At 36.4% G+C, this 12,570-nt stretch overlaps 1 protein-coding gene and 1 long non-coding RNA gene across 2 annotated transcripts in view; one reads left to right on the top strand and one right to left on the bottom strand.

The window, feature by feature from the left end:
• LOC103477781 (mannosyl-oligosaccharide 1,2-alpha-mannosidase IA) overlaps positions 1-12,570 on the top strand; it is a 207,523-nt gene that overhangs the window by 193,002 nt on the left and 1,951 nt on the right. The window contains exons 7-11 of the mRNA XM_008431079.2: positions 405-498; positions 1,663-1,778; positions 4,644-4,863; positions 9,635-9,807; positions 11,702-11,817. Of these exons, the coding sequence (XP_008429301.1) occupies positions 405-498; positions 1,663-1,778; positions 4,644-4,863; positions 9,635-9,807; positions 11,702-11,817 (719 nt within the window). The remainder of the gene's footprint in view (positions 1-404; positions 499-1,662; positions 1,779-4,643; positions 4,864-9,634; positions 9,808-11,701; positions 11,818-12,570) is intronic.
• LOC108167036 (uncharacterized) overlaps positions 11,715-12,570 on the bottom strand; it is a 5,512-nt gene continuing 4,656 nt past the window's right edge. The window contains exon 3 of the long non-coding RNA XR_001777437.1: positions 11,715-11,800. This is a non-coding gene — a long non-coding RNA (uncharacterized LOC108167036). The remainder of the gene's footprint in view (positions 11,801-12,570) is intronic.

The raw sequence follows: 12,570 nt of genomic DNA, 5'->3' as shown, positions 1-12,570 counted from the left end.
TAGTCTATAGACTAGACTAGCTAGTCTCTTCTCTCCTTAATCCAGGCAGCATGCTCCTGACATCGACTCTGGTTTAGGAGCGACTTAATACCAGGAAGCAACAGCTGTAGCGTACACCTTGTGAATCTCCCCCCAACTCTTGGGCTTTGCTTCACTGACCTCCCAAAGCTTCTGGCACTATGAACAGCAAACTTCTTTAAGCAATGAGCTTTTGTGGCTTTATGTACCTTTGCAGTGGAACTTGTTTTGTCGTTGATCTTGGGTGATAATTTCTGGAGAGTCAGATTTCTTCATTAGCTATGAGCTTGGTCTAAGAAATGGAGATAAATGCTAGAAATATACCACTATGCGTTTCGCTTTCCGAAACTGCCACACTGCCTAAATCTGAGGACTTATTATTGCAGGTGATGAGCATCAGGAAGCTCCTGAACAAAATTGAAAAACCTCACGGCCTGTATCCGAACTTCCTCAGTCCGGTCAGCGGCAACTGGGTTCAGCGTAAGTGTATATGTGATATTTAACATTGTAAACGCTAATAAATATGTTCTTATGTAATTGTTCTGTAACAATGTTTCTAATTTTGAGATTAACAGCCTTCTAAATATCTAACAAATCTTAAAGGCAAACTAATTTCTGAGATTTTATGGCAAGCTCTTCTGAAGGTTTTGCAACCTCTGTTGTGTATCTCATAGAGTTGATCAGAATTACAAGAAAGTGTGATCCCTGATCACACCGTTTACCTTTTCTCACTCCTTTGTCTGAATTTTACACATCTGACAGCAAGTCGCCTTTTATGTCAACAGCGTTTTTCGGTGCTCCTCTGTCATTCACCCGCTTCCTTTCATTTTAAATATCACTCTCATACAGTGGAGTAGCAGTGACGATGAGACGACCGTAGCTCTGGGTTATTGGAATAATAATAAATTCAATTACTTTGTAAAAATAGATCTTTCCAATTTACCTGAGAGGAAGTGGGGGGTGGGGAAGATCAAGGCGATAAGATGACGCTGGGAGGAAAAAGGTGCTAATCTGTATGATTACAGCAGCTAATTGTTGCGGAGGAGCATGCAGGGAAGCTGAACAGTACATAAATATCAGGAGAAGGAAAAATAAGCTCTGGCTCCCCTCGTTTGTCTGTGTCAAGGACAGACACAGCGGCACAGAGATAACCTTGTGAAGGAGTCTGCAGAGGTATTTGTGTTTGAATGGAGCATGAAAGAATAGATAAAGACTCCTATGGAATCATATCCTTTAATATTTTATAGAATGTTGACATAGAACAGCAAGAGGAGCAAGAACAGCTAATTGATTTTGGTTTCTGTGTCCTTTTAGAAAATTGACGCGTTGAATATTTTAAGGTTTTTGTTTGGAGAAAACTAATTTAAAACAGGTGGCAGGAGTGTATGGGATGCAGCACACTATGAATTAATCATGAAAGCCAAATATAACTGAGACTTACACATATTCAAGATGATTATTTCTAATACTTCTATGATCAAACCAAATAAATTTAGCTAAATTAGACAGTTAAATTTTCACCATAAAATGAAAATTATTCTTTACTTGTATAGAGAAATATGGTCCAGTGTTTGTTTTGTAAGATTGGAACATTTTTTATATGACTTGTTTGTAAAGCTGCATTTTTCCCTCTATTTTCTGTAGACCATGTTTCCATTGGTGGCCTTGGAGACAGTTTTTATGAGTATCTGATAAAATCCTACCTGATGTCAGACAAGACCGACGAGGAAGCAAAGAAGATGTACTACAGTGCACTAGAGGTTTGAAAAATGTTACCTTGTAATAGACACATAGAGATCTGCTCTTTTTTATATTATATAGTTCACTGTATAAATTAGCTCATGGAGTACTCTCTTTTTGCTAAACTAAATAGCTGCTATTAGAAAGTTTCTCAAACTCATAACCACTTTGTATTGGTGGCATTAGAGTAAAACTAACCATTTTAGTGAAATGTTAAGTGTTCAACTCATTGATGGTTTATGTATTTCTAATGTTTGTGCTAAACAAAGGTAATTTGTTGTCTCAACAAGTCAAAATGTAACACAAAAAGTACAGGAAGTACTCCGACCTGAGAACATTGTCTCTCAGAAGCACCTTCTACACCCTGGGCTACATAGCTGATAAAACAGAGCATGTTTGTGCTGAAGAGGAGGCAAACTGAATTTTGTGGTTGATTTCCGGCCTCTAGTTTTTGTAAATGTTTAATCTGCCATTTCCAATTTTACCTGATTCCAATTTCCCTTGAAGAGATAAAAGAGATAAAAACAGATATAAAAATATTTTTTCTAGTGTTTCCACCAGTTATTAATGTCAAGGAAAAGATGCATAATACAACAAATGTGAGAGTGCAATATATCAGCAGATGTATAAAGGTTTTATTTTTTAAAATGGAGACAAAATGATAAGAGCTGTTTGCAACAAGCACTAATAAAACAGTAGTCTTCTTAAGCTCAAGAAAAATGCATCCCTATTTTCTGGGAGTGTTTGCAAACTTCGAAAACAATCCCAACTTTTCCCAGTCATAAATATTTTGACTTGATGTTAGATCAAAATGATGAAACAGTAAATTGTCATCCTTCCTTATTGCTTTCTGAACTATCCACTCTCTCAGCCTAAATAAGCCACAAAATATCTTGTATTGTAAACCGATTTTCTATTTTAAATACCTAATATAATAGAAGATAACTGAGTTTTCTTTCACAGGGAAAACTTGATCAGAAAGTGTTGTTTTCAGTAGTGGTGCCTAGACATGTTCGTTTCACTGATCAGAAATTTTTATTTTTTTTTTTAAGAAAAAAATAATTTATTGGCCATAGCCAACTAATTTGGAAATCACATTAATCCAGTTAACACCAGATTTTGCTTTTTCAGTTTTAATCAGTGCCCAAAACACCAACAAGAAAAACAAAATGTTGTTACACCCATCAAAACAACAATGAGAGGGTTTCTTAGCTTAAGCTAACCCAAAAATTCAGCTTTTGAGTTATCCAGGCTAAATACTGGATATAATATCTTAAAATGGTTCCAGTCAATGACAAGGATCCTCAAGATAGTCAGTTATTATTAATGACAACCAGTGAAAGCAAAGTAAAATGTTTATCCGATACGTAGTATCAAGTAATCTACAGTAAGTTGGTGGTGGCTACTGGCTGAAATAATCAGAGTAAATAGAAAAAACCTTTGGGCTCCACAATTAGCACAGAAAGACATAAAAGAGAGGACAACAAACGTGTTCTGGTTGACAGATCTTAAAACCTCACAAAAAGAATAATAAAATCTTTGCCTATTTACCATGATAACTTCGAGCTTCTATTAAGACTTCCTCATTTATCATCAAAGGGTCAAAGCCAAAGGCTGAACCACTAATTACGAATTCTCCTTCTTAATTGTGTCTTGGTATTTATTGGCCATAGACCACAGTGGTGTTAAATATCAGCTGCAGGTTTATTCAGAAATCTTAAGGTGAGGGCAAAGCACAGCTAATTACCTTAGGCATTCAAATAAAAGTGGACTGCTAATTAAAACAGTGTGCAATGAGAAAACATTTCCCAATTATGCTCTGCAATGATTACCACTAACAACTTCTAATTAGTGTAGAAATTATTAGTCTAAACCCTGAGGAAAATATACTTTCTTAAAACAGGATATCTATTTTTTTTGGTTCCATATATTAATGTATTTTCCATTTCCAGAACTACATCGTTGTTAAAGCATTCTTATCATGTACAACATGCAACAGTTTTGCAATTATGAAACTGGGCTTGCTATCAATTAATTATATGAAGACAAAACATTCTGGAGATGATATTTAAATGTTCTGCTTAAATAAAGGACTAAAAATTAGTTTTTTTCCAGAAGCTTCTTTAGCTTAAGTTATTGCAATTTTCCCAAAAATGATAAACCCGTATTTAACCTCAACATGAGCTGCTGATTAGTCAGCTTTGTAAAGAGACTTGCATAAAAATCCTCATACTGTCTGCTTTAGTAAACTTACAGACTGATTTAAGGAAAATAATTTATTTTCTATAGATGGATAAAATATAATCTTTAATATTCTTCATTTCTGGTAGAACTCTGAAGTCTATCTATTGGTGAACAAGTGAGGATTAATTTAGTAATTCCTTCCTATCGTCATGGATTCAAAGATCTAATCTATATAAAACAAAAGCCTGCAGCATGTCTGTTCTCTCCCTCTAGTTTGGTTTATTGACACCTTAACATCAATAAGGATTTAGACACAGTTTATTCATGTTTATCTGATGCACAACTGTAAAACCAGTAAATTACTTGTAGTTCTACAAGGTTGTTTTACACACACCTTTGCTGTTTTGTTTAAACATCTGTATCAACTTTTGGGCTATTACCAAACTAATTACTAGTGTTTGACTGTCGTTTATATTTTATTACTGCAAGTAACATTTTATTTTTAATCGTAGAATCGATAGAAAGTACTCAGGTGAATATCAGCTTCTTCCATGAGCCTATTAAAAAAAAAAAAAAAACCTTCAGATGTGAGATCTGAAGGTTGCTGATTAGGATCGAGTAGAATCTGCAGCAAGGTTTCTCATTTCATAGCCAACACTCTGAAAGATTAAAATACTATTCCTTTCTGTTTGTTACTGCAGGCGATTGAAGCTAACCTGGTTCAGAAGTCCCCAGGTGGCCTCACCTACATGGCAGAGTGGAGGGGGGGCATCCTGGACCACAAGATGGGTCACCTGGCCTGCTTCTCTGGGGGCATGATTGGCATCGGCGCTGATGATGGAGCACCAGAAAAGAGGCAGCACTACCTTGACCTCGCTGCTGAGATCACACACACATGCCATGAGAGCTACACTCGCTCAAGTAAGTAGACGTTTCGGGGTGTCAACAATGAAAAAAGATTTGCACCTACAGGTGCAGTTCAGTAAATTGGAATTTTATTAACTTGATTTTTTTTAAATAATTCAAAACCTGGCATTTATGTTAAATCATAAAGCAGAATGCGATACATTTTAGACCTTTATTTCTGATCATTATGGCTTGCAGCAATTTTTTTTTTTTAATACATAGATTGTTATGGGCTACACAGTGATGCTACTGCTATCTCTAGTGCTAGTGGTAGCACTGGCATTAGCATGAGCACACGCTAAAGAGTTTGCTTTAGCGTGAAAAGGGAGAAGGCAGAGTAAGCTAGAAAAGCTTATTACTAACGGAGAGTGTTCACAGTTCTGAATCCAAGCATACTAAAGGAAAGCTAAGTGGATGAATTGAAAATTGCACTAGAAAAAGATCTCAAGCAACAGGGTTTGAAACACGACACTTTAATATCCATCTATAGTTATATTACAAAGATTAATTCCCTATTCTACGATATTCTTCTTCCTTGAGATGCATCTGTGTGAAAAAGGTGGGAAGAAGTCATATTTTAAAGTTTCTTCATACTTTAGCTCCTTCATTTTCATAGGTTTTACCTTCTACCAGACTTTGCTCCATTATTTACCATCAGCTTGTCAGGTTAGAAGAGAATATTAGCTACATATTTTTTTTTCTCTTATCTTCCTATGGAAAATATAAAAAAATATATATTCTCCCAAAACGCAGTTTACACTGGTACAGTGTGGAAGAGAATATTAATAAAAGGTTTTGTCCAGTCTAACTCCTCAAATCCCATGAAGGAGCTTTTATATCATACATGTTATATGCAATATTAATTTACCAGAACCCATAATTTCTAGATTTTATTAATACTTTTATTTTACAAAATCTCTGTCTTGTTAAGAGAGGTTAATGTGGAAATTGGTAAGAAAACGAGTTTAGAAAAGCAATGCTAGAAATTAAAAGGACCTCAGGCTTTTTAATTTTTATCCTCGATGAAATGAAGAAGCTCTCTGTGTGGCTGCACCTCAGGAGATAGAAAAAAGGACACGCCTAAAACGGAGCAAATGGCTTCTTTCTTTTTTAATGTCTCACCACAGAAGTATAGCCTTGGTGTTTGTGAAATAAAAATCCCCAGTTGTGTATTTGAGGAAGTAGAAAAAAGGCAATTAATTGAGGCAGACAGTAAACCGTATAAAAAAAAAAACTCCATTTGGTCAGGATGAAAATGAAAACAAGAAAAATAATGTACATCATGTATACCATCTGATTTTTAGACTATTATTTTATCTCTTCTCAGGCATCTGTCCTACTTTTGGATAAATTTTAAGCTTTTGCCCCCCACTGTTAGGTTTAATGGATTCATCTTCTACTTTTGCTAAAGCAATGAGCTAATTTAACCCATCATATAACAGTTTCTACGACACACTTTGAATACTTTTGATGTTCAGATCCAAAAGGCTTCTTCAGCTTTCTCTTTCATGATCATCCACCAGGTTCTCTTACTGGGCTCTGGTGGTGCTTAGCATCTTTTGGATTAGCAAACAGCATCAAAGAGAGAAGAGAAATTTGAATTTGTGCAGAGTGGCTGACATGCATCTGTGTTCAAACTCTGATACCATGAAGGCTTACTGCTGTTCCTCTAAATCTCTGTCAGCTTCGCAACTGACGGGCAAAAATCAGCAAAGAGAGGGAAAGGTTATCGATTTCAATAAACATAGAGTGCTTTATTGGTAAGAGGACCTAGTGCGAAAATGAACATAAAACCAACTTCTCATTCTTAGTTGGAAATATTAATAGTTTATATTAAAGCTTCTAAATGCAGCATTGATTGATTCAGTCTTGACCTTTTCAGAGAAAATGTTGCCGTCAAGTAGCCGTTATGATCAACTAAATGACTTAAACACAGCCACTTCATCTTACTAAGCCAGAACTGTCTGAAGCTCAGACTTGTTTTTAAAAATATGGATTTTAAAATAGTTTCCAGCTGAACCATTGTCTTGAGAATTTTCAAGTATGCGTAATGTAAATTTGTGAGCTTCTTTTGACATGTGCTTGATTTTGATAAAATTTCAAAATATACAAAATTGCTTTGCATAAATTAAGGTTAATAGCAAATTGTGAGAAACTGATGATGTAAGAATACAGAGTTTAAAAAAAAAGATTAATCTAGCCTAAGCTATACAATGAAACTTCTGTTTAATACATTTTTAAAGTGAAAAAAAATCTTAATATGATTACTCAAGAAATGATGTGAAGGATAAGAGTGACACATTTCCATCTCTATGCATATCAAACTTGTCTAGCAGTTTTAAACATTCTTAACACAAGGCGATATATTCCCAGCACTTGTTAAATTAGGTAATTATGGCTTACCGTAATGAAAATATGAGGTATTGTCAAGAGGAAGACACTAGACCCAGCAATGCAAATGTGATGAAAACCGCTTAAAGCAAACTGGGGTTTGCTCCGTCTCAAAGATGCAGGTACTCGTGCAGAAGAAGTCCCAGCCAAATATTTAGTATACATTACATGGATATTCATGATAAAAGGCTGATATTTCTACATTAAAAATGCTTTTTATTGGTTCTAACTAAAGGTGTACATTAATCAAGATTAATGTAAATACATACATTAATATATGTCTGTGTAAATTAAATCTATGGAATTTGTATTTCCCTTATCAATGTTAAAATTTAAGATGGCATGCGTCACATATACACAGTCTATGGCTGTCCTCACCTGGGCCATTTCCTTCACTCTCTGCTCCCTCCATTATCTGCACAACCCTTAAGACAAAGGTCACGAGAGCCACAGAAATCTAAAAAAACAACAAAAAGCATACTTTAAAAGCCATGGTGAAACTTTTCAGGAAAATGCTTTTACAGTGTTGCAATAATGTAATTAGAAGTGGGCAAGTGGAGGAGGTTATCAGCATGTTGTTAAAAGGAAACTGTGAAATGCAGAAGCAGCTTGAAAGGCAGATCAGATCAGCATCTGCAGCAGTAACCAACCACTGAAAACCGTTGGCAACTTTACCTTTAGAAAAATGAACTTTGTTGCAATAAATACAGAAAACTTTTATTGTGATTAAATGTATATTATATTCACAAATATCTAATATTTTTAGCAAAGAAATCTTCCAGGTGATGTTTGTTTAGACCAGCCTGTCATGGTTAAAGCAGGAATTGAGCCAAAAGTGCCAGTTTATTTTTGATCTACCTCCCATCTATTGTCATAAACCAAAGATAGTAAAAAGGAATGAGGTCCTAAATAAATACAGCTAAAATTAGCTCCTTCTGAAATGTGGCTGGAATGATAATTAGGCATAAGGTAAGGAGCACACAGGGTGCCTTAGATTAGAGTTGCCACTCTTCCGCATCGGAAAAGACAGTTGATGGGATTTTGCCATCTGGTGCACTCACCTTCAAGACGTGTGTCTAGAAATGCAGGCCTGAGGACATGAAGTAATATCTGGCACAATACCTCAATGCTGTTGATGCATGTTTTTAGGAAAGATGAGAGAAATCTGTTGTGCCTGGAGTAATAAAAAAATCACCATAGCTTGGGGTGAACTTGCAAACCATGCGGAGAAAGATTGCAGTTAAAATTGCTGCTGTGAGTTTTATATTCATCAGTATTCAAATACATACAGTCGAGGTAGCAAAGCCAATTGAGGACATTCATACTTAAATATAGACATACACCTGTGTTACGAACAACAAAATGACTGTAGGTATTTTCTCCATCTCTGCAAAATATAGCTCAAATTGGAGCTGTGTTCTTTCAAGTATTTGTTTAGAAGAAGGCCTTTGTTGAGCTTCAACAGCTAAGAACAGATGATATTAACTTCTAGGAAAAAAAAAAACATGTTTAGAATTAAATTGTCTCTAGCTCCACTGGCAGGTTGTGGTAGATTTCTGATTTGCAAAGTTTTGCTTTCTACCAGCCTAAATTGTCATCTTGGGAATCATTAGTAGACCTAACAAAGATTCTCAGGCCTGTACAGAGTTAGTAAATTAGAATCAAAATCAATAACACAGGAGAAATCAGAGTCAATAAAAAGTCTTTTACAAGCCGAAGAACTGAGTGTTCTACATACAGCACACAAAAAAACAGATGTATCGGATCATTAAAAGTACTTTCTCCCTTTTTTCTGCCCTCTCTATCCCTTCTGTTGCTTTAAAATATGCCTTTTGTGATTTACTTTTAGTCTTTAGTCTGTTTCTAAATTAATTTAAACTTCTAATTTATCATTTTTCCAGCATTCAGTGGGTTATCAGTTTTCCTTCAGTACCTTTTGGTATTTTGACCTAAACATAATTTATTCTGAGAAAAACACTGAACCATTAATTGCTTTGATGTTTGCTTTTGATGCATGCACACCATAATGAGCCAGCTGACGAGAAAACCGAGTACTGCCTGTGACTCAGACTTTTTGTTTCTCACAGATTGTCAGTCTGAATGCAGCAATTTGCAGACATTTTGTGATCTCTGTACCTGCCTTATTTAAACAGAGAACAATTTTGTAACAAACAGCCTCTCTGTGAGGTTTTTTTTTTTTTAACTGAACATTTGGGGCACACAGGAATCTTTCAAATTATACAAATTTCTACTCTAATGCCTCTGTGCCAATAGGAAAAACGTGCTTGATCTTGATTTTTGACAAAAATAACACTACGGATCACATAAAGAAAAGGAAAAAAAACGTTGTGCAAATAATTATCTTTTGTCTGATCTCCGTTTCTGTCTCTTTCAGCCACCAGACTGGGACCTGAGGCCTTCAGATTCGACAGTGGAGCTGAAGCTACAGCTACTAGACTGAGTGACAGATATTACATCCTACGACCAGAAGTCATCGAGAGTTACATGTACATGTGGAGATTGACCCACGACCCCAAATACAGAGACTGGGGATGGGAGGCAGTAGAGGTAAGACCAGTAAATTAGGATAAATACCTGTTAATGACCAGGATATTTATTATTATTACCATCACATTCTCCTGGACGTCTCTGGTAATTATTTTTGAATAAGTGCAGTTATGACTTGTAGTAATGCAGCAAACTTCATTGTAAAAAATAGCTGAAAGCTTCACAGATGAGCTCTGTTTATACTAAGATGATATTACACACAGATGGTCTCTATGTACTTATTAATTGACCTCTGAAGGCAGTCAGTTTCACTTGACTGTATCAATGGTTAAAGTAAGTCAGTAAAAACGTCCACAACACTGTTTGGACTATTTGTTGGTGGAGGATATGCATTCTCATTAAAACAGTGTAGTTTATATTTTTTTACTTTTTTCTAAAATGTTAGCATAAACTATTTTTCTAATCGCAACTGGGTTTATTCCTCTTGTTCAAAATTGAATTGAAAAACACACCTCTGACCGGTGCTACACACTAGTAATTTCATTTTATTTTTAATTGGGGGGGATGGAACAGAGTGCAATTTTGCTATCTGTACTGCTGTCTTATTGGTGACCTGCATCATCATTTCCACGGTTCTCCTCGCTTATTATGTCAAGCCCTTTCAACACCCTAATTTATCATCCAGCAGCTTTCTTCATATTGTGTGGCACTATACATTAGGTAGTAGAGCAGACAGTTCTGCCACCAAGAAATGAAAGCAGTGCAGGAATCACCATTATTAATGTGGCAATAGGCAGGACATTAACTGCGGAAAACCGTAGCGCGCTGGCATGAGAGTTAGCATTAATTTAGCACTCACAAGAAGAGGAAAGATCAGGCTGACGAGTTTGACAGGGCTATAATTATCAAGCACAAAGGTTGAAAGCGGTGTGCAACACTTCTGCTCAGGAACATCAAGCATTAACGCGTCAGGGTCTTTTGTTAATTAGCACGTATAAGCAAGCCCTCTGTAGCAGGGATAATAATGAGCTAATCCGCTTGGCTAGCCCAGCCTCTCTCGTCTCACCCTTGTCAGATTTGGCATTACTTGGACTTTAGTTGTGTTTGTGCTCGTCATGTTTTATCCTTAATTTTTTTTTTTTTTTTAAATACGTGTGAGTACCGTTATTGACCTAAGGATTTCAATTTTGTTTCAAGTAACATCAGCGGAATAAAGCATGTTTTATTCTTGCAGTGAAAAATGTCAAGGTAATTTAGTCATTTAATGTGATCGACCAAGATAACATAGCACCCAATGGTGAAACAAACAAGGATCCATAATTTTCTACTTGTTTGTGCAAACATGTGCTATAGATTTGGCCCCTTTTAATCCCCAAATGATATATAGTGCTACCAATTGCCTTCTGTAGTCATAAACCTGTGCATTATTTCATGTAGGTATAAATGCAGCAGAAATTAAACATTTTGGGTTGTGTGAAAGAAAACTAATCCATGTTTTGCTGTAAAACATGGAGCAAGACTGCAAAAGACCCAAGACTGGGCTGGAAGTTCACCTTCCAGTAGAGCAAAATAACTGGAGCATACAGACAAAGCTTTGACTGAATAGCTGAGCCCAAGACTTGAAAATTGATTTTCACAGACACTCTAGTCATTCTGACTGACTTTGAGATATCTGGTAAAGAACAACAGGAAACAACGTGTTCCTAGATGTGAAAGTGTGGTAACACCGTAGATTGACTCAAGAAAGCTGAATCCAGACACCCAGAAAACTTTTCAGATTTTTGTTTTAAAGATTTCTTTTTGTTTAAACATCATGACAACCTTGTGTTGGTATTCCACATAAAATTGTAATATCAGTAGAGGTTTCTGGTTGTGGTGTGAATGCCTTTGCAAGGCACTATAGAGATCAGAGTTTGGTCTTGTCATTTAGCTGTTCCTTCCTGCCTTTTGTTAGGCTCTGGAGCAGCACTGCAGAGTGGAGTCTGGCTTCTCTGGGATCCGTGATGTTTACGCCCTGACAGCCAGCCACGACAACATGCAGCAGAGCTTCTTCCTGTCAGAGACACTTAAGTAAGTCTCGCTTGCTTTTCAACTTCCCGTTGCTGGGAGGAAGGTTATTGTAAGATCTGCTTGCACCACCTTTCATCTGCATGAAAGTAATACAGGGTCAGATCCTGAACACTGGGGATTCATCTCTACTTCTTATCTGTTCTGCCTACGAAGCGTGATCGTGCTTTGAATGAAACAGTCACAATGTCTGCTTCAGAGGTTAATCTAACCTTTAATCAGATACTTTTTACCCATGAAGGAAGGTTTAGTTTCATCTGTTCTTATACTCCAGGTATTAAGGTACACAAACCAGTCAGTCTACACCAGCATGTAGATGACAAAAGCTTATCCTTCTAAAGAGAGGGGGCAGTGCAAATCATTCAGGTTAGTAGCCACCAGAGCACCACTGCCTTACTCTGTGCTACACTGCTTCTAACATGCTCCTTTGAAAGTTAAGTGACTGATCTAGATTAAGAAGAAATCACAAATGATGAATAATTGATGTTTTCCAAGTAAGGGCAAAGCATTGCAGCTCGTCAGCTGGGAGGGAGGTTTTTAAACGTGGACATTAAGAGAATATTAAGACAGAGCCGCTGCAACAAGAGCTTTTTCTTCACATCATGGAATAAGTGGGGCATATTAGTTAAAGAATGACAAACCAGTGCACCAGGTTACATGGGATTACATTATAAACCACTTAGGCCAACCATGAATTCTCTAGACCAGTGGTCCCCAAACTTTTTCCTGTGAGGGCCACATAACTTTTCCCTTCTC

The sequence above is a fragment of the Poecilia reticulata genome, linkage group LG16 (assembly GCF_000633615.1).
Source record: "Poecilia reticulata strain Guanapo linkage group LG16, Guppy_female_1.0+MT, whole genome shotgun sequence".
In the NCBI taxonomy this organism is placed as follows: Eukaryota; Metazoa; Chordata; class Actinopteri; order Cyprinodontiformes; family Poeciliidae; genus Poecilia; species Poecilia reticulata.
The sequence above is the reverse complement of the archived record's forward strand: the minus strand, read 5'-3'. Positions and strand labels throughout refer to the sequence as shown.